Source organism: Fringilla coelebs, assembly GCF_963513975.1.
Source record: "Fringilla coelebs genome assembly, chromosome: 3".
Classification (NCBI taxonomy): Eukaryota; Metazoa; Chordata; class Aves; order Passeriformes; family Fringillidae; genus Fringilla; species Fringilla coelebs.
In genome coordinates, this window is record NC_140030.1 from 57,497,800 (window position 1) to 57,524,918 (window position 27,119).

At 43.7% G+C, this 27,119-nt stretch overlaps 1 protein-coding gene across 3 annotated transcripts; it reads left to right on the top strand.

Annotated features, from left to right (window-relative positions):
• MYB (MYB proto-oncogene, transcription factor) lies at window positions 1-26,218 on the top strand (the record flags this gene model as incomplete). Of its 3 annotated transcripts, XM_084202444.1 has the most annotated exons (15): window positions 1-23; window positions 3,590-3,707; window positions 5,326-5,397; window positions 6,062-6,154; window positions 6,550-6,770; window positions 8,256-8,493; window positions 9,272-9,352; window positions 9,753-9,857; window positions 11,205-11,462; window positions 14,380-14,522; window positions 15,133-15,247; window positions 15,334-15,459; window positions 16,136-16,246; window positions 16,882-16,989; window positions 26,102-26,218. In XM_084202444.1, the coding sequence occupies 15 exons, from the start codon at window positions 1-3 to the stop codon at window positions 26,216-26,218; spliced, it is 1,929 nt and encodes a 642-aa protein (XP_084058570.1). The 3 variants fall into 3 exon arrangements, with proteins under 3 accessions (XP_084058570.1, XP_084058571.1, XP_084058572.1); XM_084202445.1 differs by lacking the exon at window positions 9,753-9,857; XM_084202446.1 differs by lacking the exons at window positions 9,272-9,352; window positions 9,753-9,857.
• Window positions 26,219-27,119: the final 901 nt, after the last annotated feature.

The following is a 27,119-nucleotide window of genomic DNA, read 5'->3' on the forward strand; positions in this document are numbered from 1 at the left end:
ATGTCCCGGAGACCCCGGCACAGGTAACCCGCTGTCTGCGGGCGGGGGACGGCCGGCTGCGCTCCGCGCCTGTCAGACGGGGCGCGGGACGGGAGAGGGGGAAAGCGGCAGCAGGCAGTCGGCTCGCCCGGCGAACGGGCGGGCAGCCCCCCGTTCTCCGTGCACCTGGTGTACTCCGCCCCCGGTGCCGAGGCGCTCCCCTCCTCCGGAGGCGCCGGGGGAGCTGCAGCCCAGCGGGACGTGCTGCGGAGCCGCCGGTGCCGGGGCGCTCGGGACCCGCTCTGCACGCCTGCGGGGGGCCGGTGCTCGCCGCCCGCAGGAGCCGGCGCCGAGCCCGACGGAGCTGCGCGCCCCGCAGCCGCAAGGCGGGACAATGTCTGGCGGGCTCGGCGGCGGCAGGTAGCGCGTCCCGTCCCATTCATTCATTCATTCCCGGCCGGGTGAGGCGACAGGTGGGCGGCGGGTGCGGGGACTCGGTTCGCTCCCTCGACTTTTTGTTTCCTTTATTCGTGCGGCCCTTTCGACCTTGGAAGCGCGACTCTGGCCTGAGGGGCTTAGTTTTTTCCCGGTACACGCCACTCGGCACATGCCGGAGCGCGGCAGCACGGGCGAGGGGCTGCGGGTCCGACGGAGCGCTCAGCCGGAGCTGTCACCATCGCTCGCCCGCCTGCCGCGCACCCGGGCCAGGGCGATCCCTGCCACGCCGTGCCAGGGGCCTGGGGCGGCGGTGCCCCGGAGGCGGCGGACTGCACCGGACGGGGCGGTAGCGCCGCGTGGCCGCGTCCGTGGCCCCGCTGCCGCGCGGGCGCACAGAGCGGGGTTGTTGTCTAATTAGCCGGGGACGGCGGGTCGGACACGTGGAGGCTTTTTTCTCTTTGCAGCCCGGCATCCTCCCCTCCTCCCCTCCCCTTTGGCTGGCTGTGACAGGGGAGAAGGTCGCAGCCCTGCCTGTCGCTTCCCGGACGCCAGCCCCGTCCGGTGGGACAGGGAGCTTGGTGGGCTCTTTCTAAGGGAGAGGAGCTTGCGGTGCGGGAGGAGGCGGTGAGAGCCGCTGGGCGAGCGCCGGGCTGTACTTCTGAGTGTCAGAGCGGGGCTGTCGCTAGAGCTGGCGGTGAATCACCCGGCCCGTCTCTCCCGAAAGAGGGACAGCTACCGCTGCCTCGCGGGCGCCTCCCGCAGGGACACGTCCGCCGCTCGGGGCTGGGAGGCCGGGGCCGCTCGGTGCCGTGTCCGCCTGATCCAGCGGGCGCGGCGCCGGCGGGAGCGGGCGCGGGCTCTGCCCCGCAGGGCTGGTGCCCGAATTCCTTCAATTACGGTAACAGCAGCGAGTCATTTCCTCTACACCTCCTATTTTTTTTTCTTTTTTTTAACCTCTCCTTTTTTTTTTTTTTTTGCCATTCCCCCCGTGTATCGTTGCACAAGCCGGTTGCCTCGGCGAACAGCGCAGCGCTGATGGGCGGCCGGGGCACTCCCGCTGTCCCGGCCGGGCGGAGCGCCGTGCCGTGCCGTGCCGAGCCGCCTGGGGGGACGGCAGCTTCAGGGCTGCAGTCGGAGGTGCAAAATAAAGTTTTAGAGCACTGCTGAGTGCCGGGTTGACTGAAGAAACTACCGAGCCTCCCGGAATCCCCGGGCGCTTTTCTCCTGCTGGACAACGCAGGTAGTACAGTGAAGTTTGCTCGGTTCTGCGGTGCCAGCGAGGCCCCAGTCATTTAAATAACCCTGTTACAGAGCTGGCCCCGCGCTGAAGTCCTTAACATGTTGGCCCCTGGTGCGGTGCTGCTGCTGCTGCAGAGCGGCGTTTCCCTGCGGCGCAGGAAGCGCCGCCGATGGATCCGTACCTGCTGGTTGCCGTCTACGGAAAACTCATTTTCAAAATGATACTTGGAAACTGTGCCACAAAACTTCCTTCGGCATATGGGCAGCGGCGCAGCTGTCTCTATGTGTCACTGAGAAAAGTGAATCTGCTTTGAGCGGCGGCTGGGGCCGGAGCCGCGCTTGTGGCAGCTGGAGCGTGGGAGCTTTTGCTCAAGCACGGGACGCTCCAGCTGCCAACGAGGGGCGCGTGCGGAGTGGGAGCTTCCATCGGGGCTTACTCCCGGTGGTTGTGGGGTCGGGAATGGGGAGTGAATCGTGGGGCTGCCGGACTGCGGCGCGGTGGGCGCGAGTTGAGGGTGGCAGCGATGGGCTGGGTGGGTGAGTCAGGGGCACCCGGCAGAAGCTGCAGGATGGCCACACACATCACAGGAGGCTGTGGAAAACTTTTTACATGTAGCATGTAAGCATGTTCTTTCATGACACAGGCCAGAAAACAGGGTGGAAGATGTAGGGTGTGATTAGCCCAGTACTTTTAAAGAATGTATGTTCAGCAGCTCACCTTTCGGAGGTGTTCGCATCTTGACAGTCACCGTGCTTCACTGAAACTTAATTGAAAGTAATCTCTTGAAAACATGTTAACAGCATAAACAGCGCCTGTTAATTTTATTGCAAAATAACTTTATTTAATGTCTTAGTCATACTTTTAACATACCACAGCATGCCATACCATCAGATATATCACAGTTTTTAATCTTAATGACACTGACCCCTTTCTAACACTTGTGGCTAGCAGCTCTTAGCTGAAGTATCAGAACTGCTGCTCATACCTTAAAAGTTAGAAGTAAAATACTGTCCACCAGAAAGGCATATCCTGTTGCAAAACACTTTCTTTTAGATTTAGTTAGCTAGGTGGAGAAGGTGTTGTTTGTGAAAAGAGTCATGGACTCCTTTTTACCCATAGATAGCCTCTGGGGAAATCCCTTAGTCATGAATTAGGTGAGCAGAGTGTTTCAAAAACAGTATGAGGGATTTAGAAATAGACTAGAGGTAATAAAGTTATAGAAATGGAGACTAGAAAAGGGCTCAGTCATTCGTTGGTTGCAGGATTAAACAAACTTGTCCTCAGTCCTTATCGGTCCAAAACCATAAATGGAGGGCATCTTTTATATTAGAGCTTATTGCATGTTAATGCTGCCACTTACTGTCTTTACTTATTGTAAAAACTTGTGCCTTCTCATATAGGGCCCATAAACATTTTCTCAAACTAAGTTATTGTTTAGCTTTCTGGTTTGCTACACAGTTGGGTTTATTTTGGAGCAGTATAACAATCTGCTGTATTAAACATACAAAAGCACTAATATTTTTCAGAATCTGTATGTCATGAGTTAAAGATCTGAAACATGTACTCGTGTACTGGACACAGCCTCTAGTTGTCTTTATTGTCCCAAACATTGTATTTTAATTTGAAACCTTCATTGGTTGAAAGTTTGCCAAATGTGTAATTCACCACTGATCTAACATTAGGAGCAGGTCTAAACATGCACAGTAATACGAAGGTTGCCAGCCCTTTGCCTGTATCTGTGGATACCAAAAACAGCAGAACCAGTTCAGAATACTAGAACAACAGAATGCAGAACAAAATCTTGTTGTGCAAGTTTTAAAACTTTTATCTGTGTAACCTTTGTAAGGATTGTAGTGGGGGGGTTCTGTGTTTTGTAATTAAGTAGTTCAAGTCCTCATGCTCCACTCTGTCTGGCTGTGTTTCCTTTTGCAGTATATATAGTAGTGATGATGATGAAGAAGATGTTGAGGTGTATGATCACGACTATGATGGTCTGCTTCCCAAGACTGGAAAACGCCACTTAGGAAAAACCAGGTGGACCCGCGAAGAGGTAAATCCAAGTTCATTCCTCTCCTGCATGTAAAAAGATAAGCGAGAGCATGGATCACATTCTTCTCCAAAGTGCTTCATGTTCTTCACCATATTGCTAATCTGCAAATTTACTTCAGTGACAGTCCCATATCTGAGAAAAACTTTTTTAACCCACTAGCTACATTTCATGTTTTATTTAACTTTGAGCATAGTTCTCACCTTTTCAATAAAATATATAAACACACCTTTTTAATTTCCACCATGCTCTGTGTTAAAGTATGTGATGTGTGAATCTCTGTGTAATCCCTGTTGGAGAAGCAGATTCCAAATCACCTGTAGCAGTGCTTCCTTGTTGCTACTTTCCTCTTTCTGTTTGGAAACTGTTGCTATGTGAGAACCCTTGTGTGTCCCGCAGCAGCAAACCACTGTGGCAAAAACTGCTGCAGTCCTTCTGTACCACTGGAATTTTGCACTTTAATTGCACTGTTATGATTCCAAGTGGTAAAAGCTGGAGGAGACAAATCCATCTGTACCAAAACTGAGCATTCAGGATGTATTTTGCTTTTCAAGGTCAGAATTAGTTGTGATACCCTTGTGCTGACTTTCTGGGGAAATTGTGGTATCAAACTCCTCTGCCAGATGGATCTCCTTTGGCCATTTAACTGGTTTGAGTTTGTTGTGGAATACATTAATACAGTTCTTGAGTTATGTTTTGACTTTCTCTTCTCTAACAATGTGTATTGATATAAAAACAGTGGCAGGTCACCCCTTGCAAGCTTTTTATTTATTTATTTTAAATCATAGCCCTCCCTTACAAAGGTGGACATGGTTGTGATGTGGCCAGGGAGGAAAGGATGGCCATGAGGTCCAAAGGCCATTGTCCTGTTGCATGAACTGGGAGCGTACTGGGAGGTGCTAACTGGAGAAGGAGAGGGTTACTCTCCTCCTCTTATCTCTTGGGGCATTTCTGGTTTGTTTTACTCTATCTTGATCTTCCCCAGTACATAAGATTGGTTTCTTTTGTCTTTAGGGTCTATATTTCTGGCCTTATCATTAAAAAGGTTGGGCCAAATTTTTTGCTATTTTCAAGTATGCAAAACTCCCTCGCAGAGAACAGGAGCGAAAAGGAGCTGTTAGTTTTATTGTGCATTTATTGTAGGTGGATAGGCCACAAGCAAATCACTGGGACTCCCATTACTTGCAAGACATATAAAGCATAAGGCTGTGATTTTCAGAGGTGCCCAGGTAGCTGAGTGCCTGAGTGTTACTGAATTTCAAGGTTATTCTGATGCTTGGCATCTAAACACCCGTTTCCTCCTGTAAATCCAGTCCAAGAATAACAGTTGCAGTGCTTTGATGAGTAAAATGGGAATGTATATTGTGAGTCAAAGAATTGCACAGAAGTCAGGCTGTCTCCTGCAACATAGTAAAGAACCTACCAAAATCCAAAGGAGTAGAAAAATCTTATGCTCTGGGAATTAAAAGCATGCAAAGTCTACAGACCACCCTCCCTTACACTCAGAAAGCAGAAGTAGATGCATAAGAAGCTACAAGAATGAATTAAAAAATATTTCATTTGGCTAATAAGAGATTGCAATATTAATTCTATCTGGGGGGGGGGGGGGTTTATGATTCAGGATGAGAAGCTGAAGAAGCTTGTGGAGCAGAATGGCACAGAAGACTGGAAAGTCATTGCCAATTTCCTTCCTGTAAGTGGATATTGGTTTCTGTTTCCAGGCTTAGTAGCAACTCTTTATCAAGGGGTTTCCTTAATAAAGGGGAAGGGGAGTGGTTCTTTATAGTTACATTTTCAGGGGAGACATAAAACTTCCACAAATGGAGACCTTAGAAATGCAGTTAGATTACTGTGGAAACCTCTACATTTGTTTTTCCTTTCACGTCTCAGAAAGGGTTGGAAACAATCAAACAGGATAAAATGGGGGATGGTGGGACTTGCACAGTAGATGGTCAATATGACAATGAAACAAAATGTCTCAGCACAGCAAAGAGAAAAAAAATGTGGTGAATTGTAAGTATGATTTAGAAGAAAATTTCTTTGTGTTTGTCTGTTGCTGAAATACTGCATGTGAAAGCATGCCAGTATGCCAGCTACTGTGCAGATGGGGAAGATAAAATTTGTGTAGTTTTGGTGATGGAGTCCTCAATGCAGAAGTGATGGAAATCTTATCTATTCTGTGAGCAAATTGATAGTTGGCCACCTTCTTCTCAGACTTACTGTATCACTCTGTGATGTTTAGTAGTCTTAGTTGGTAGTGAAATACAACAAAACAAGTGTATGTAATAAGAGCATTCTCACTCTACTTTCGTTTTTTCTAAAGAATTATCCACTTTGTGTATTTCACGTTTCCCTAGAATCGGACAGATGTTCAGTGCCAGCACCGATGGCAGAAGGTGCTAAACCCAGAACTTATTAAAGGTCCATGGACTAAAGAGGAGGATCAAAGGGTAGGTAATCAGTTTTTCTTTCTGTCTGATTAATGCCTTACGAGCAGATTTCAAGTGTTGGGGCAAAACTCCTGGAAACTTTGGTGGTCTCAACATTATTACGGCCAGAGGCAGACTGTATTTGTGTAGTGCTTTCTAAGTTTGCTATGCAAATAAATTACTGTTGCTTTACACCACTGTAATGTGGAATTGCAGTCTAGAAATGCCCTAACTATTACCAGATTTTTCCTTTTGGGTAAAAATATGAATGGGAAGTGGGGAACCTTAATTGCTATTAGTTTTACTTGGGCAGTTTTGAGAAATGTTGTCAAAAATATTGCTTCACCACAGGAAAAAAATTCATTGATTCATCATGCATCATTAAATACAGGCAGTTTTTATGTCCTCCTTTGAAGGTAATAGAGCTCGTGCAGAAATACGGTCCAAAGCGCTGGTCTGTCATTGCTAAGCATTTGAAGGGAAGGATTGGAAAACAGTGCAGGGAGAGGTGGCACAACCATTTGAATCCAGAAGTGAAGAAAACCTCCTGGACAGAAGAGGAAGATAGAATTATTTACCAGGCACACAAGAGGCTGGGAAACAGATGGGCAGAGATTGCAAAGTTGCTGCCTGGACGGTAATGACATATGCTTTTAGCTCTTGAAAAGGGAAAAAGCTGCAGGTCTGAGCAGTCTGTTTTGGTTGCCTCAGGCTGCACTGTATAAATGGAAAAAAATTTGGACTCAAAACCTGGGAAGCCAGTGACACCAATGTGCTTTTTTCTCAGTGGGGAACTTCACTGTTTGGTCAGTACACACAGCAGTGTGCTATTTTTACAGGCTTTTAATGTTTGCCACAGGTAAAAAAGCCAGTAACTGGAGCAAGATCATAAGAGTTTCCTAAATGTCTGTGCAGTCTTATTTGTGCCTGTGATGACTGTCAAAATCGATTTAACAAATGGAACATAATTTACATTCAGCTAAGGGTATGCCTTCAACATGAAATCCACTCTCTTTATTCAAAAGTGTTTAAGAGAAGGCTTCTTCAACTTTTGTAATTGCTCCTGAATCATCCAGATGATTTTGACCTGTTAAAAAACCATGTGTAAAATAGGAGAAACTTTTTCCTCAAACTCTGGTCCTGGAAATACTTGTCTCACTGAAAGCTTTTCTACAGCTTGTATAAGAACTCAAAGATTCAGTGTCTTACTTGCTTGATTAAAAGTGACTCAAAATTTGGGCAAGCAAATAATGTAAGCAAGGGAGAGGTTTCCCTTCCTACTTTTTTTCCTGCTATTTGGTAAAACATCTTCAAGACCTAAATATAAGGTATAAGATCATGAGAGCCCTTTAAGCAGTCATTCCCTGGGCTGCTTTCACCTTCTTAGAAGATAACAAGGAAGGAATTAGCCCTTGGAAATATTTTTGTGGCTTCCACACATCACAGATACTACTTTGAATGATAACATGCAGTGGTGATGTTTTTCAAATAGCAGAGCTATTAAAAATCTCACAAAGTTGGTAAGTTTGCTTTTCCTGACTCATATATGTGAGGATTTGAATCTCTGTTTTTCTGCATCTAAGAAAAATCCCAGCAGTTTTGTTTACTGAGTTTGTGTGTTCTGCATGTCGTTGTTGCTGTCTAGGTGACCAGCTGGAAAATTGCTTGGAAGTTAGTCTGTTCACAGCTGTTCTCCACAGTCTTTCTTTCCAGCAATGAGACACAATAAGACTCCACTGAAATATTAAGATATAGGAAGATGATAGGGCATTCCCCTTAGGATAGCCTCAAAGTGAGGTTAGCCTTTGTTGTCTTCTCACTTCATGGGAATGAGGTGAAGATGAAATTAGTAATTTCTTACAATTTGAGGATGTAAGTCATGAGAGATTGCTTTAAAAATATGTAAACAACCATAGCCGGTTTTCTTTTTCCCTAACCTTTATACTGAGCATCTTTCCTGCCAAGTTGGGAGTAGCATCTGTAGTGGTGGGGGTAGGAGGAAGGCCAGAGAAGAGCTCAGGGTTTGAACAGAAATGCAGACAGCAATTCCCTGCCCATTGACCTGTCTGAATCGGAGATGCTGGTATTTGGAACTCCTCGAGCGCCCGTATTTCTGTTGCAGAACTGATAATGCCATCAAGAACCACTGGAACTCCACCATGCGCCGGAAGGTCGAGCAGGAGGGCTACCTGCAGGAGTCCTCCAAAGCCTGCCCCTCCTCAGCAGCTGCTGGCTTTCAGAAGAACAACCCCCTGATGGCCTTTGCTCACAACCCGTCGCCGCCCGCCCCGCTGCCGGTGGCCAGCCAGCCCCCGCTGAGCAGTGACTACCCCTACTACCACATCCCTGAGCCGCAGAACGTGAGTGCTGGAGAGGGCAGGGGGCAGGGGGGCTTCTTCTGCCTCCTTGAACAGATGGGTGCAGCTTAGCCGTGCCTGCCTTCAGCTTGGAGGATTTTCTTCATCTTGGTGGACTTGGATGTGTTTGATGTCAGATATGGATTTCTTTGACTTTGTTCGGTGGTGAAAATAAGTACATTTCAAACTGGTGGCGTTCAGGTGGTGGAACTGGGTGCAGCAGGTTTAAGGAGCAGTTAACATATTTCTTAGAGTTGGGAATATTAAATTTCTTGAACATCAGTTGAATCTGGTTAATTATGTGTTCCGTGTCAAAATCTCCCACATTCTCTTTAGTAGTATTCTGTTTGTGGGTTGCCTGTCAGAACCAAGTGAACAAGTATTGTTTTTAATCAGATTTCTTTTCTATTAATGATTAATAATGAAACAGGCTCCTGCTTCAGACAGTTGCATTGTAGAATTTTGGATGATAATAAATTGCATCTTTTGCTTTTTCACTTCAATTTAGAAAATCCTTACAAATGTGTCTATAAATTATTCATCTTTTCTCATTCAGGAAGGGTAAATATTTCATATATGAATTTTCTTTCTTCCTCTCTAATGCTTGCTGTCATATTCCTAAAAACATGATTACTTTTCTTGTAAACATTTTTATATTTCTGTTATTTCATCTCCACAGACTACAAATATTAAGTACCTAACACCAAAATATGTTTAACACAAATTGACAATTTAAGCAGATAATATGATGGAAATAATCAATTTTTGCTTTTTGACCTAGGTTCCTGGTCAGATCCCGTATCCAGTAGCACTGCATGTAAATATTGTCAATGTACCTCAGCCAGCTGCTGCAGCTATCCAGGTAGATAACTTGAACTTTATTTCAAGAGTCAATTTCTTAAATATCTGATAAACTTAAATGCAGACATTGTACATTAAGGAAACATTTTAATGTATTAAGTGTGGTGAAAAGAGAAAATGGGGAAGGTCGGGGCTTTCTAACATGGCTCATAACTGCTCCTTCTGAAGTGGATTTTAAATGCAGTAGTTGACATCTGGTGTGATGGCCTTCACTTTCTCCATTTCAAATGTCCGTACTGAAATTCAGCAGAGACTTTGGTGGTGGAAAACACAACTGACATTTGTTTCATCTTGGAATCTAATTTGGCTGTTATAACCACAGGTCGGCAAACCATGAGCATTTTAGTTGCTACATCCTATCAGACCTTTATCTTTTCTTTTCCCTTAACTCTTAATTTCAGAGACACTATAATGATGAAGACCCTGAGAAAGAAAAGCGAATAAAGGAATTAGAGTTGCTACTAATGTCGACTGAGAATGAACTGAAAGGGCAGCAGGCATTACCAGTAAGATTGTCACTGTGTGCTTGGATGGAGGGATAGCAGCCTTACCCCAGTGCTTGTCTTTTTAACTTTTCACTCCCCCTCTGCCTTCAGTACTAATCAAGGCTCTATATTTCCGTTTTAAAAGGATGAAACATAGCACATATGTAATCTGTGTCTGCTTTGTACATTCTTTTACTGAAAAAAATCCCAAAATTTTGCAGTTATCTTACTTTGCAAAGTGAGAGCAGGATTGGGCTCCGTAACATGATGTAATATTGGAAACATGATGATTGTACAAAAATTGAAAATCCTACAGACCTTTAATCAATAACAGTAACAGGATCTGTGTTTCTTGAAAGTGTGCAATGGTTCATGTGATGAAAATGTAGTGCCTCTGCATTAGATTTTTCTTCTCTGTTGTATTCTTTGCTTCAGCTGTGTTTTATATACTTCGTAAGCTTCAGACTTGGTGCATGTTTGAGAATTTGTTTTACTCTGAATAATGTTAGATTCTTCATAACTGCATGTGTGGAGCAAGTGCTGGCTATTACTGAGCTCTCATACTTGGTTGTATATGCCATTGGATGTTAATGCGTGAAAGCCCTTGTGTAACTACTTAACACCGTTGCCAAAGCCAAGAATCACAAAATCATTTTTGAAGATAGGTGATAGCCAGCAGATTCTTTTTTTTTTTTTTTTTTTTTTTTTTGGGTAATATTTAAATGAATAGTAAAAGAACTGCATGCATGATACGTTAGTTTGGCCACTTTTTAACTTTAGTTAATGTTTTGCAATTTCTTCTGTTGCATGATCACACTGGAAAGAAACTTCTGTTAATTTGTTCTTCTGCTTTCCTAACCACGTTGATTTGACAGCCTCTTCATTGCATTGGTGTAAGCTGTAGCATTAGACAGGGATAGCAGAAGAAAAGGAGATAAGCAGACAAAAGCAACTCTAACTCTAAAAACTTTTAGCTTTCTACAGTGCTGAGCACTCAGTAGGGAAATCCTGCCGTTTCTTGCTTCTTACAGAAAAGGACTAGCAGACACTTTTTGAGCACTTGGAGTAACAAAGTATGAATTGATTATGTGCTAGTAATGACATATGCCTATAATCCTGGAAGTAAATTATGAGGTAACTTTGGGATAACAAATACCATGCCAGTATTACTTAAAACAAGATCTTGCACTGATGAAAGGAAACATCTTGACAATTGTTTCATAGGCATAAGCTTTTAGATGATGATGCAACTACTTTTATCTTTCCTCCAGTGGCATCTGACACCTTGTGCAATTTCATTGCTAAGTTCCTTCTGCCTTTCCCCCCTCCCTTTTCTTCTTTTTTTTTTTTGCCTTCTTCTTCCTTTAGACACAGAACCACACATCAAACTACCCCGGCTGGCACAGCACCACGATTGCTGACAGTACCAGGACCAGTGGTGACAGTGCACCTGTTTCCTGTTTGGGGGAGCATCACCACTGTACTCCATCTCCACCGGTGGATCATGGTTGCTTACCTGAGGAAAGTGCATCCCCTGCCCGGTGCATGATTGTTCACCAGAGCAACATCCTGGATAATGTTAAGAATCTCTTAGAATTTGCTGAAACACTCCAGTTAATAGACTCCGTAAGTAGACTCGCCACCTCAGGTGGATTTGTGCACGGTCAAGAAGTAAGGGGTGAGGAGCTGGGATTGTCCTAAATGTGCTTGTTGATTTTTTCCCGAGTAACTTCAAGTTGCTTCAGGATCTGAAGCTTATCTTCTGACATGACAAAATGCAGCTGCTTATAAATGAAGCCCTCAAGCATGGATGCATATGCTTTTTTTGGGTGTCTCCCTTTTCTGCTACATCTTGGAGGGGAGTGTGAGTTTTGGCAAGGTGCACAGTAGGAGCTTGAAACAATCTCTCAAATTTAAGTCTCCTTAAAATACAGTCAGAGATACCATGAAAAATTTTAAACAGTGCAATGCTATTTACTGATATTTACTGAAGTGACACATGCCATAGGTTTGGGTGTGGCTGTTCATGTGTCTGCATCATTTTCTAGAATTTTTAGTTACAGCCTCGATAGCCGCTTTTCAAAGTTTAAGGGACTTGTCCCGGCATATGTGAAGGACTGTAAACACACATTTAAATGTCAAGTATCTGACTGACATTGACATGCACCAGTTGTCATTGCAGTCTCTGGGATGCTGCATGTAAAGAAGTAGCACATTGAATTACGTTTCTTGGTGGCAGTCTCCTTCAGAAGCAGAGGTATCTGCTTCATTCGGTATCATTTCCCTTTCAGCACATCCAGAGCATCATTGCATGTTAGGAGGAGGCCAGTCTTGGTCTACAGCACACATTTTTTTGTAACAAAAGTCACCGTCATCATAGCAAGCAGAAAACACTGGGCAAGCAAATAGTAAGGACATAATTTGACTCATTTGTTAGGATCTCGGTTGCCAGTAACACTGCTAGGATGTCAGACAGTTTGATAAGATCAAGGTAGGTATTGAAAACACAAATTGTGTTCACAGTGTTGCTGCTCCCACGAACAGGGTCAGGCTGAATTGAACTGGGAAAGACTTTGTTGTTGTTGTTGGTTACAAACATATCCTAGCGCTGTATTTTCATGAGGTGGCACTATACACTGTCTTATAGCTCCGTGCCTCCCACGTTGTTTCAGGATCCTTCATCATGGGGTGATCTCAGCAGTTTTGAATTCTTTGAAGACACAGACACTCCGGCTAGCAGAGCTCCCTCAGGCAGAGTGGCGCAGCTTCAGCAGAGAGGGGCCAGTGCTTGCAGACCGCAAGGACAGCCCGCCACAAATTTGAGCAAAGTCATGTCGAGTCAGGGCTCTCTGGGCTCACCCAAGACCTTGTCTGCCTCACAGGGCAGTGCGGCTCCGTGGCTCCTTCTTCGCAAAAGGAGAGGGCACTGCGGCCACGAGCCCTTGGTGCGAGCTGGCGTCAGCAGCTCAACTCCTCCTAAGCACTCCCCTGTCAAAAGCCTGCCCTTCTCTCCCTCGCAGGTAGAGCAAGACTTCTGCACAGATGTTACTAATTCTCAAAAGTCACCCCAGTCTTAACAATTTAGAAACTAATCCTTTGGAACAAATGACTAATTACCGTCGTGCTTGTTGATTTCACTCCGTGTTTGAATCTTCTCACTGCTGCTAGTCTTCACTGCTGAGTTTAGTTAATCAGCAAGCTAACTGTTGATTGACTTTTAAATTAATCTGTGGGGCTTGGTTTTTGTGTTTTGGTTTTTTGCCTTTTTGGATCTTTTTTGTAGGGGAGTGTGACCCCTTGCTTTACTCTTGCTGCTAACTCCAGCTACTAGAGTTTAACATTTCTGATCATGTGTGATACTTTCCATCTCTGTCCACTTACAATATGATTCATTGACCTAGAAAACCCCAAACTGCATTTAAATAGCATTCAGGTTGTGAGACAAACTGACAACAACCAGAAAATTCAAATCACACTTGCCATCCTCTGCCCAGGCCATGAGAGTTGGAGTGGAACAGGAGATGAGGAGGAAAATGGCCCAGTGTGCACTTTCAAATTCCTGATGATGGTTGCTTTGTTTCACAGCTGTAGCACTATTTAAAAGTGTTTTGGATTTTTTGTTTGTCTGTGTTGGTTTGCTTTAGTCTTTGGTGTCAAAGAAACACTATTTCATGTAGGAAAAGATTTCACGTAATGATTTCTTGCTGTATTTCCCATTACCTATTAGCTATTTTAACCATGCAATTTTTCCGGTGAAAGCCAGATTTTCTTAAATGCTGCATTTTTATAAAGTGACAGAACCTAGAAGGGAATACATTGAATTGTTGTCAGAATAAACGATACCGCTATGCTCACAGATTTGTAGACTAGAAATAGAAACAATATTTTAGGTTACTAGGTAGAACACATGCAAGAGCAATTTTCTCCAAATAAATAGTGCTGCCTCTTTTTCAGTCAGCTGTTTCCATTCCAAAGTATTCCACGCACCTGTCACAGGTGGCAGCTTTCATTTTATACTCTGCAAATGAAATACTTTCTTTTGAGAGAGATGATAGGAAATTTATTTTCCTGTCATCAACATTTTCACTGCCCTAAAAGCCCCTAGATGCCCCATATAAATATTTGTGGAATTTAACCCTGTTTCCTGTGGGTTTGTTTTTGAAACATCCCTTGCTTGTTTTCACCTAGTTTCTTGGGCACACTGGCCTTAATTAAAATTTATTTGGAGAAAATCCAAATCAGGCTCTGATTTGAAAGTGGTGGAAGGTTTTCCTCATTGGAACAGAGCGTCATTTCCTTTAGAATTTCCCTCTCTAGCTTCCTGAGCCAAACCATGGAGTATTTTTTCACCATGTAGTCCCACATACCCCTACTCACATCATAGGGTCAGGAGAGTGGCTCGTGTCAATCAGAAGAAAACCATTTTTCTTTTGTTGAATAACGTCAGCTTAAGAGGCCAGCCATGTAATCTGGATGTTCCTGTTAATTTTTTCTTTCTTTTAATTTTTTCTTTCCTGTTAATTTTTCCTTTCCCCGCGTGCAGTTCTTAAACACCTCATCCACTCACGAGAACTTGAGCCTGGAGAACCCTGCACTTACCTCCACGCCGGTGTGTGGCCATAAGATGGCAGCTACCACCCCGTTCCACAGGGACCAGGCTTTCAAAGCTCAGAAGGAAAACCATCTGTAAGTCTCTCATCCCCTTGAACTCACGAGGGGCCACGGCTTCGCGTTTGCATGCAACCAAAGTGCTGGGTCAGCACGTGCTTTAGGCTGTAAGAGGGTGGGTTTAGGTTAGGTACAGGGAAAGAATTCCTCACTCAGAGGGTGGTGAGGCACTGGAGCAGGCTGGCCAGAAAAGTGAATGGCCTATCCATGGATGAAGCCCTGGGCAGCTTGATCTCGTGGAAGGTGTGCCTGCCTGTGGCAGGGTGTTTGGAACTAGATGGTCTTTAAGGACTGCTCTAGCCTAAACCGTTCTATGATTCTCTGCTTCCTGCAGAGTCGTTTGCTCACACATTCAAATTTTTCTTCGTTGGGAGTAAAACTTACGCTTTGTGACTTTTGAGGTAGGTTATAAAACCATGCATATAGGTTCACCAGTTTTTAAAATAAAGCCATTGCACCTTATCACAGTCGAACAGATGTTCCGCTGTAAAAGCAAAATGGATTACAGGATGATAGGGAAATATTTTCTAAAGTCTTACAACAATACTGCCTGTGTATGCATGCATTTCTGTAAAGAGCTAGTATTTCCAAGCATCTTCCTTTAAAGTTCCTCTCCTTCTTTTTAAAGTTTCAGGACTCCAGCAATCAAGAGGTCGATATTAGAAAGCTCTCCAAGAACACCCACTCCATTCAAAAACGCACTTGCGGCTCAGGAAATCAAATACGGTCCTTTGAAGATGCTGGTAAGAAGGAAACAATGGTAAAAGTTGCTTTGATATTAGTGCAGAGGGATGTTCTGGGACTTGGAAATAACGTTTCTTTCTTTCAGCCTCAAACTCCAACTCATCTTGTGGAAGATCTGCAGGATGTTATCAAGCAGGAGTCGGAGGAATCTGCAATAGTGGCTGGGCTACATGAAAGTGAACCCCCTTTGCTGAAGAAAATCAAACAAGAGGTAAATCTCAAACTTACCTGAGGCAATTTAATTCAGAACTCTTTGCTGAGAAACTTACAGCAGTGCCTTTTCTATTAAATAGCTGTGTCTGTTTTTCTTTCATGTGAGCCCCAAGATCTTAGTGTCGGTTCCATATAGTACACTAGGCATGTCTAATTCATCTCCCATTGATTTCCATAGAAGTCTTTCTGCTGTTTTCAGCAGGGGTTTGCTTGGGCCGTTCTAATGCAGTTTTCGTTTGAAACTTAAAAAGAAAAGAAAAATTAGACATGAATTTGGATTGAATCTTTCAGATATTGGTGAAAAGTATAGAAGAACCCCATGGGGACCAAGCTCCATGGAGTGACTTAGAAACCTGAACATTTGAGGACATTGCATTATATTACTTTGTCACTAAAGTTCTAAAAATACATTTATTCTCAATCCTTTCTAGGGGATTAAACTCCTGAATACTGACAGAGCACTGAGTGCAAGTATTCAAAGTTTTATTCGATGGGGATTTTTTGGAGAACCTTGAACTTTTTTCTTCTGCAAAGAGCAAGGCTGCTGTAAAAGATGTTACTGTAAACATGCATTATGCACCTCTGCGAAGAATGTTTGTTCAATTTGTTAAGCAACTGACAGAAATCTCCTGGTCAGTTATGTGGTGGTTGAATCATGCATTTTCTGCTTTCAGGTGGAGTCCCCAACAGATAAAGCTGGAAATTTTTTTTGCTCAAATCATTGGGAAGGAGAAAACCTGAACACTCAGCTCTTTGCACCTGGATCTACTATGGAAGATGTGCCAGTAAGTATAAGTTTTCACACCATTAAAGGAATTCCTTGTTTTACATCCCTATTCGAGTCTTAAATGCAAGAGAAAGAGAATTATTTTTTCTGATTTTCTTCACAAGTAGGCTTTATTCCTTATTTCTGTGCCATTTTCCTGTACTAAGCATAAAAAGCAAAATGCTACTCTTAATTATCACTCTGATGCCTATAGAAGGTTTCAGAAGTTGCAGACATTTTGCAGCCCACAGGCTTTGGAGAGCGTGCCCTTGGAGCATGCCTGCACCTGCATGCAGAAATTACTAGATCATGGAGTTAAAAACTGGTGAAAGAGAGAGAGACACTCTCTCTTGGTTTTTGCCAAGGAGACCTTGCATGAGCACAGTTGCCTTTGCATTGCCAGGGCTTATGGACTATTCAGTGTTACTCTTACTCTTGAAATTGGGATTTTCACTGGATGGAAGACCTTTGCACAGGGCAATGCTCCTGCAAAGCCAAGTCCCAGGGACACCAGGCTGAGGTCTGCTCCTCATCTGTGGCTGTGCCCAGTGTAGCAACTTCTGCACTCAGCCTGAGTTTACTTGCAATACATTCCAATTCAGGTTGTTCTCACGAGTTGCTGAAAACCTTTTTCTTTTTTCTTTTTCTGTTCAGAATCTTCTTACCAGTTCCATTTTAAAGATGCCCGTGTCTGAAGATGATGATAGCTTTCACAAAGCAGTTGCAGTACCTAGAAACAGGCCACTAGCTAGTCCTCTACAGGTAATTATTCTTTGATAAAAGTGTATAAAAATACATATATTAATCCATATCTATATATATATATAGATATACATATATATTTATACACACACATATATATATGTCGATAGATAGATGATAGATAGATAGATAGATAGATAGATAGATAGATAGATAGATAGATAGGGGTTTATGTGTCTGTGCTTTTGCCAAGTGTTAACAAACACAGACATTTGCTGTACTTTAAAACAGAGCTGGTGCACAGGGGCTGATCCAAAGTCACTAGCAGCCAGCTTGGCAGCTCTAGTGTACTTTAGGTGAAACCCACAGCAAGTCATTCAGAAAACAAAACATAATTTCTGTATTTCCAAGGTAGATGACTAAGTGATTTTGTAGCCCTTCTCCGCATGGGAGAAATAAAGGAAAGTGTCTCATTCCCCAGGGTGAGTCACTGTCAGGAAGGAAATTGTAACTCCATAGTTCCTGACTTTCAGACAGATAGTCCACATGGCTAATCCTTTCTTTCCTCCCTCTTTCCAGAATTTACATTAGGGCTTATTTACAGTAGGAAGGAATGAGTAAAGGCTGGTTTTGATTAGGCATTTCTAGCCAGGCATTAAAAAAGGAGATAGTAAAATTTTACATGTCCCCATTTGGCACAGTTTGCCATGGAGTGGGCTTGTATTTTGTGCTGCAGAATCATTTGATGAAAAACAGCTTCGGAGAGCAGGGACTAGGACTCCCCTTGGCATGGGGGTGTCTGTAGGGGCCAAAATCACACTCAGTTTATCTGTTCTTCCCTCATCAGCTGTGTTTCTTGGCTGCACTGGGGTAGACAGCCAAGAGCAGGGTTTGCAGGTCCACTGCCCCGATCTAGGGCAGTATACAGGGGCTGAATTCACACCTACCTCGTGGCAAAGGAGCCTAGATCTCCAGGTTTGCTGGGGGCTGCTGGAGCTCCCTGGTGGGTGCGTGGGAGGAGGCTGCTGGTCCTCCAGAGCTCAGCCCTGCTGTGTCCCAAACTCTGGGCTCCTTCCTAGATTTAGGACAAGATTTCCAGGTAGCTAAGCAGCATGGGCTGTGTGTTGTCCTGTTAGTGGTAGTTGCCTGCACTCTGGCTGTAATAAAAAAGAAGGATCTGAGAGGTCTGTAAAATAGGATCTTTTGATCTTTGGCGTACCGGTGTTATGTTTCCTGCTATCTAAAAATATTTTCTTTACAAGCTGCTATAAACGAAAGGGCTTGTTTAACCTTCTGTCCTCACTCATGCTGATTTTGTTCAGGAAGTTTACATGAGTCAATTTGTGGATCATTCTGGATTCAATTCTTCAGTCCTTGCTCAGGAAAACCATGTTAAAAGTCAGGTATACTCATTGTTTGGATAAAGAGGACCTTTTCTTAAGTAGGAACTGAGTTAAAAAGGACTTCCTAACTCCTCTCAGTGTTTAAAGTGTGTTGAACTGAAAGAAAAAGTAGTTGTAAAAAGCCCCAAAATGAATAGTTAGTAGGCAGCTTCTTGGTGTACCAGTATGAAGGTAAAATTGTTCTCTCTGCTGGTGGAGCATTGAGCTTTTCAGCTGAAATGTAATCTCAAATGAAGAACGGGGCTTGGGCTTTCTGTGATGGTGGCACAGACAGCTTTTTCAGAATGAAATGCAGACTTTTTACAACAATGCAGTATTGTCTGCCAGTGGCTGCACTCTCTGGTTTGGACGTGGTGTGGTGGTTAAAAGGAATGGTGAAGCTGCTTGGCTTCGTGTCAGAGGGGAGCAGTGTGGCCCCGTGCAGCTCGGAAAGGACGTGCGGTCTGGCTCTCTTTCACCCCAGAAACTGCTGCTGCTCTGTCCCTGATGCTTCCCCTCTTCCACCCCAGTGACTTGGGCATAGCATGTCCAAAGGGTGCAAATCCTTTGTGCTTGTTGTTGTTTTTACTGTTTGCTTTCTGTACATGAGCAGATTTTAGCGTGTTATTGTCCTGTGCTTTCCGCCCTTCCTGGTTTAGAGTTTGGTGTCTCAGCCTCCTACATGAACACATGCATGGACACAAACAAATAGCTGGACTAAATCCACTGATCCCATGAAAGCAGACATTAAGCATGAGGGAACTCATGTGGGTGAAATTTAATTGTGTCTGTGTATGTTGACATTGCTGCAGTTAATATTTTGGGCCTGATCCAACTGTTCTTACTTAGGCAAATTCTCATTGACTTCAGTCCAAGAAAGAATCACAGCAATCTCTGTGCCTTGGGATCTGTGCATGGAAAGGGAAGAGAGAAACAAAGACAGCACTAAACTTAGGGGTTTTTTTTTAATATGCTTGGATCCTAAAATTCAATTTTCTTTTAAATTTGCACTTAGAAGAGAGGGAGGCAGTATATTTACCAGCCCACAGTTTTCCATTGCTTTAATAATTTGCACTACATTTACACAAAGATATTTGGCTAGGGATAAACTGATCAAAATCCTTGATTACTTATTGTTTTGCTGCTAAACTCCAAAGAAGGCAAGAGTAGCAAATGTTCAAACACATCTCTAATGGTATTTTTTACTGCATTTTGGTACAGGACTGATCACATGCCATTTGGTAAATAGCAGCTGATGACCCTATCAGATAGCACAATGTGATTCACCATCACTTAGCAGGAGCAGCATGTTGCATCATTTGGCATGTGAGGTCAGGCAGCTCCGTGGAACACCCCTGGAGTCTGGTGCTGTCAGTGCTGTACAGAGCAGAGGGAGGAGAAGCCTCCACAGAGCCAGGAAGGGTTTGGGCTTTCTCCTCATTCAGGCCCCTGTTAAGTCTCCCCAGGACATTGGATGTAAAGGCAGTTTTGTATAAGATCTCTCTGGTAAGGTGTGGAGGTTCAGCACCTCTTCTGTCCCATGTGACAAATCTCATGGTTGTGCATGGAGTGTTATCAGACTGGCAGGAACAGGAATGTCTCACCAAACCCACATGTTGCCTTGGGGTAGACTTACTCTCCACTGCATGGATCCCAAATATTTCTGCTTTGCATTCATGGGTTAGTTAGTTAAAACCTGTATTTTTGCACCCTATATTTTTGTCACTTAGTTGCATGTCAGGGAGATTTTGGTCTCACTAGAAACTTTTCCAAGGGTTAAGATTTTGGGATAACGTACTCCAATACCAAAACAAAAAGATGATCTGTACTGAGCATGTGCTTGAATTTTGCCTTGTAAGAGGTTACATAAAAACCCCTCTGTTTCTGGCCCTTCCTATGTAAAACTTAAATTTTATTTCACATTATGTTCTCTAGCAGTAGAGGTACATAATTCAAACTATCCTAACACAGACATTTTAACAGATAGAAAAGTAGGCTAAATCACAGACCTTCCACCTAACCCTGCAGGCTATCAAAAGACACCATGAAATGGAGCCTTTTAAGAAAATAGCTCTGCTTTGATATCTTCTTCCCCCAGTAACAAAGGAAACAACACAAGGTAGAAGCCCTGCAAGCTAAAGAGAATGTTCTTCAACCCCTAGCTCCTGTCACTTTCCATTTTTTTAACCACAGACTGACACATTGCAGCTCGAATTTCCTGACTTTCAGCGGTTTATGTAGCCATTTTCTTCAAAGAGTAAGTTTAAAGGATTTTAAAACAGTTACTTGGTTAACCTTTTTTCAAGTGTTGGAGCTGTCATGAAGCTTAATTTTCTCAGTTTAAAAAAGTGAAATGTTGTTTTACTTGCAGCTGGTTGTAAGACAAAATGGCCAGGAAGGTGCAGGGTCTCCTGCCACAGCAGGCTTTCTCTGTTTTTCCTCCATGGCTTTTTGGGGGAAGAAGGCCCTGAAATCTCATCCTTTTCTTTGTTTAATCAAGGGAGAGGGGGGAGCACACTGTGTTTGAGATTTGCACAGCAGGGGAAGGTAGCCCCACAGGTTTCTCTCACTTGCCCTGCCCCGTCTGTCCCCAGTGAGTGATGTGAACAGGAAGGGGATTTGCTGGCCACAGCCCAGGGAGCCAGAGAAGGTTCAGAGTTACAGGGCCAGTCATTGCATGTTTTCCTCCCAGGTCAGCAGAATTTGGGTTGCAAACAGATTGGGAGTTACAGCTGCCCTGAGCTGGTGATGGTCTCTCAGGAAGAAAAGTGGCAACTTAACTATTAGTCACATTTGCAGCAATGTATTCTGATCAGTGGGGGAAAAAGAAAGATTACTGGAGAGGAGAAGAATATGAGTTGCAGATGCTTAGCCCACTTCCATATCTTGTCCATTCATCTTGCTTGGAAAGCTCATACATCTTCAGCAGGAGTTTTACCTGAGCAAGACCTTCAGGGTTAAATGCCATCAAATAGCTCTTTCTAGCTCTGGTATCATGCTTATAACAAAAGCTGAAAAGCTGGACCATCTTATTCTTTCACATTTAGCAAGCTGTATTTCTGAGCAGCCTGGAAAGCCCCAGAGTTTAGGAGAAGTCTGTCCTGTGCCCCAGAGGAAAGCCAGCAGCAGGGGTAGAAATAGTGGTCTGTCTTGTCAAATGAGATAAAAAAGTAATTTATGGTCACTTTAGTTTTTAATTAGTCTTTACTGTCCTGCCAGTTCTGCATCCTTACAGAATGGAAAGCCATGTTATTCATATGCTGTCTATTGTGTTCTGCCAGGACATTGTTTTGTTTAGTGCATTGTTTTACTGTTTCAGGAGCGCTGCATTTTTGTTCCAAGCCTTCTTTTCAGTGGCACATTCTGCAGACAATCTAAACCATGTAATCTAAGGGAAAGCTGGCCAGAAATCCAATTTTTTGCAGCAGGGAAACACAATAAGAGACCTTCTAGTAGTCTGAGCATTTAAAATATTTTAAATACACTAGCTTTTTAAAAATTATTTTTAAATACTAGCAAAGCTTGGCTAAATTAGTGGTGGTATTTGTAACACCACTAGCTTTGCTGGAGTTGCTGAAGCTGCCTGCCAGCAGAGCAGAGATGTAAAATCTGTCTTCTAACACAGTTCCTTGCCCAAGGATTTCTACCAGGCTTTCATCATTTTGGGAGCTCAGCACTGCAGGACTGCAGCAGTGTTTGGTTTTGGCATTGGCTTCCAACACAAAAGGTGTTGTAACACAGGAACTTTCTCAAGCTATAGAGACAGCACATGAAAAGGCAGTCTGGGCTACAAGAGCAGAAGGACTAGTTCTGTTAGAAAAGCACCTTTCCATATTGTTTTCTTCCCTCACTCTGGTCTGTTTTCTCTAGATGGTCCAAGTTTTTATTTAAAGTGCTTTAACTGGATATCCCAGTTACAGCTTTGACAGTTTGTTTACAGTTCACATTTGCCTGAGGGCAGTTGAAGGCATATTACAGGATAAATAAGGTAGTTTTGATGCCAGGAGAAGGATGTACTGGTAGGATTATTGAGGTTAAAAAAAAGAAAAAAAGAGAGAGAAAAAGAAAAGGGACAGGGAGAGTGACATAGCTGGAATTGTACCATGGGTCTGTAATTTAATCCTATGGGAACTTGTAGTACTATACTTTCTTCTCCCCCTCCACTTCGTGATTTAACTTAAAGAGAGAGAGATATTGCTGTGTTTGGATGAGAAAAATACAGTGGAAGTACTGGCTGAAAAGGTTTAAACTCTTTTAATTGACAGCAAAAATAAGATTGGTCTTCTACCCTGTGAGGCAATGAAAAAATTGTGTATGTGGAAAGAATTTACTCTGGAAATCACTTTTACTCCCCACTGGCTAGGAATTTGGCTGCCCAAACAAAACCCTTCACTCTTAGATGACTGAATTTAGGCTGGATGAATCCACTGGATTAATGAAAACACGTCCATGAATTTTGGCAAAGTATGGGTCAGGCCTTCTGGCTTCTGGTTACAAAGATCTTGTTTCCATCCATTGGTTTGCAGAGTTAGACCTGCAAATGTGGTCAGGAGGATGCAATGAGCATTCTGCAACAGGAGTGTTCTGGCTAGGGTTTCTGTGCTGTTTCCCTGCACGCCTTCTGCCTTGGGTCTCTTCCTTCTGATGCATTTGTTGGGCACTGCCACTGTCCTGTAACAGAGCCCTGCAGTACTTGCTGTGACGCTGGTGTGGGAGGAGGCATAGTGGGATCCCTTTTTACCCTTTTTACAAGGAGATCCCTTAGCTGTGTGTGCCCAGGCCTGGCAAGGCACTCTGCCTGGGTTGTAGGACCCAGCACTCCCTGCCAGGAGGGAAGGAAGGCTGCTCCCATCAGGATGACTTTCACACGTGCCTCTGGCGCTGCACTGCAGGGCTGGCAAGGCACAGGCATTGTGCTTTGTTTTGTGTTGGCTGCTGAGAGTCAGGGCTTCAGACAGAAAATGTTTATTAAAAATACCCACTTAAATGTTATCTGAGCTCCCCAAGGGTAGAATGGAAACCGTGTTAGTAAATATGCTGCATCAGAAAACAGACTCCTTTGGATCCTTCTTTCTTCACCAGAGCACAGCTCTCACCATCACCCACGAGATGCAGTTAGCCTCTTTTTATAAGTTTGTCACAATAGGAAGGGGGGAAAAAAGTGTAAAGAGTGTAATTTTCTGGGAAGAAGAACACATGGATGAAAACTTTTCTGTCCCTGCAGCAAAGCTGAAGTTGTTCCAAGCAGGCTTGAGTGAGGGGTGGAGCTGGTCCTCCTGTGCCTGCTGTGCCTGCTGCCCAGTGCTCCCCGGGGCAGCCCAGCCCAGTGGGAGGGCAGAGGGTTACTGCCTGCCCGAGCAGCTTCTGCTGCACTGACATCAGGTTAGAGATGAAGACCAGGCTTTCCGTGGAATGAGTGACATGTAGCAGCCTGCTGAGATGTTGGTGATATCAGGATACAGATTTTTTTTTTTTCTCTACTGAGCACATGGCTGTTAATACAGAGTTCAGTGTAGATATGAACAATTAAGCCTAATTTATAAAATAGGGACCCTCCTTACCTGAAGTTACTTATAGTTTTCAGAAATTGACATACTGTGACAAATGGACTTTTCCTTACATATTTTCAGTTATTTAAGGGACTGCTGATCTCTTATTTCTAGACTGGTGCATTGAGGCTTTGGGGGATCACAGGGAAATACTGGTTAGACACATATTTCTGTCCTTGGAAATTATGGATATATGGGAGCTATCAGCTGCTTTTGACGTATACAGAACAAATCCAACTTCTAAGTAAAACCAATGGCTTTATACCAGGCATTAATTTGGTTTCTCATGCAAATATCTCTAAAACAGCAGGGGAAAATACGCACAGGTGTCTGAGTCCCACTGAGGATCAATAGGGAGCTGTAGGTTTCCAGCTTGTGTAGGGTGCCTTTGAAAAAGTGATGCTGGAAGCTGTTTAACCAAAACATAAAAGGAGCTGTGGCATGTTGCATGGGGGTCTGTGGCACACAGAAAGTGTGTCACACCTGCTTTCTGGCATGTGCCCTCATCTGAGCCACAGCACAAGGTACACAGCTCTAGAGAAGAGGTATATGGCATGTCTGTTCACTTCACAGATGCAGCTTTCCCACAAAAACTGCAGAAAATTAATGATTTGAGGCCTGACCTGGTTCTCCTTCAGAAAGGGAACTCCTACTGAAGTTCAGCAGTTTTGCTTGCAAAATAGCATCCGGGAGAAGAGGCAGCATTTGGAGCTTCCCTACAAAGAGGGGAGAAAGCCATGTCTAGAGAAGCCCAGCAGAAGTTTGCAGAGGACTAACACACTTGCTTAGTTATTCGCTGGGTTTGTCCCTTTTAGACTGCAAGCCCTCCAAGGCAGGAACCTCGGTCCCTGTGTTTGTACTGGTGCCCTGATTAGGGCATGTTACGTGAAATTATCTGTGTTTCAGAGTTGCCCAGCCTTTTATTATACATGTGCCTCAGATAACACTGTTTACAGTCAGAGGAACATTCTGTAAACATTTAGGCCAGAGAATAACTTAAGGATCCTCTTGCAAAGTTAGCAACTAGAAGCTGGCAGAAAGAGCCATGGGCACGCCAGGACAATTCTGCTCTTAGCAGATGGTTTGCAGTCCACTAATGATGATTCATGGAAGGCTTTGGACATCTCTTTGAGCAATGTAGTTATTGTGCTGCAAAGATGATCATTTTCAAATGCAATGGAGAACTGAGAAAGGCTTCTTCTCACTTGTCTTTACTGGTGGATCCTGAGCATACACCTTCTCAGTACTCAGCAGTGCTGGGATCCTCTTGTGGAAAGATAAGCACAATTGTGTGCAATTTTGGAATGCAGACTATTTGTACAGCTAACTGTGTGATAATAGAGGTTTTATTCGGGTCTTAGCGAAAGTTTCAGTGTGGAAAGGCAGACACACTAGCTAAGTGAGAGAGTTCAATAGAAAAAAATAAAAGTGTGTATCCTGATAAATTCCAGGAGCTTTGAAATTTCATTGCTGTTTATAGCTCAAGGCAATGAGAAATGTCTCACATGTGTAGTGAGTAAATAAATAACAGCACGCACAGCCCTCTGCAGATAGGTTTATCTCATTTTAGCATTATACTAAATGGTGTCTGCAGCCTCCATAAATACCACAAGAAGTGAAATGGCTTACACGATAATTAGAAAGCTGTTTCTGCTGAGAGCCGAGCCCCGCTCCCTCTCCTGTGCCAGGGGAGCTGAGCTGTTGGGCGGGAGCCATCGCTGCCCACAGGTGAGAGCGGCTGGGAGCGCGGGAATCCTGCGGAGCTCCCTTTAGGCAGCTCTGGGACGGAGCAGCTGCATTTTTGGATTGGAAGTTCAGCAGGAATTCGTGCACGGTCATAACATGGAATGTTTTAACTGTGTGCTGTAGCCTGTCTGTGCTCTGGTGACTGCAAAGTTGGCCTGCCGAGTACAGTCCCGTTTAGACCTTCCTAGAGGATCAAAGGCAAGGCTGTAGCTGTGGCCTTATAGAAAAGACACTGTCTGAGAGAGAAGTAGGGAACTTTGGGTGTCCTGTGATGTCCCCTCTGCAGATCATCTGGTCTATCTGCCCCTGTGGTCACTAACTGTGAAGTCAGGGTGACATTTCTTTGCCTGTTGAGTTGAGATTTCAATTTCTCAGGGGACAGGACAGCATCCCACTGCCTGTTCATGGAACAGTTCATTGTGAGCCAGCTTTGGCTGGGACTTTGGGTAAATCACGCAGCATTCAAACTGAATATCTCTCTCTCTTCTGATTTAGCATCTGAACAACACCTGGGAGCCGGCGTCCTGCGGGAAGATCGAGGATCAGATGGCTCTGCCAGATCAGGCACGCAAATACATGGCCACCTTCCCCACCCGGACTCTGGTGATGTGAAAGGGGCGGCGCTCAGAGAAGCATTATGGTTTTGAGAACACTTCACCTCCACTGGGAAATTCCTGTTCCTCTGCAAGAGAACTTTTCATGAATGGGAGAAGAGCCTATCTTTGTTGTGGTACAACAGTTGGGAGCAGCACAAAGTGCATTTAGTCACTCAGCATATATATTCTTGTTGGATTTCACCCAACTTAAGAGTTTGTGTTTTTTTAATGATACTTGCCTAAATTATTAGGTATTGAGTTTGAATCGGTAATTAATGATCTTAAGTGCGGTCTTATAATAAAGATAATTTTTCTTGTACTTTTTGAGATCAAACAGACTTAATACACCAGTATTGTTATTTCAGTGATGTGCTAGTCAGGGGTGGGGTTTAGTTTGTTTCTTTTTTTTTTATTTTTTATTTTGTTTTGTAATAATAAAAGAGCAGGTACTCACAGATATATTTTAAATCACTGAACAAAAGGAATTGGTGTAAAATACCGAAGTGAAAAGCATTACTACAAACGCTTGTCTGTGCAAAAGGGGAAAGCTGATCAAGATCGTGAATGCTCAAACATCCATGCCTCTTGAAATACTCCTTTCTGTTTTGGTTCTAGGCCATTATACATTGTGTGTTTCTGTTGGGGGGGGGTGGGTAATTAGCTTGCTTTAAAAAATATTACTGTATGAAACATAGATTTATGAGAAAAATTATATTTTTATTCAGTAATTTAATTTTGTAAATGCCAAATGAATACTGTGTTTTGCTGCTACAGACCTTAGCGTGTAGACATGCTGCTAGTGTAAAAGGAGCAGTAGAGCTTTATATGGAAAAAAACAAATGTTGATGTTAGCTAATTGACTATGCACTAGCATTTCAGACCTTTTTGTTTTAAATTTTTTTTTTTACATCATTTAT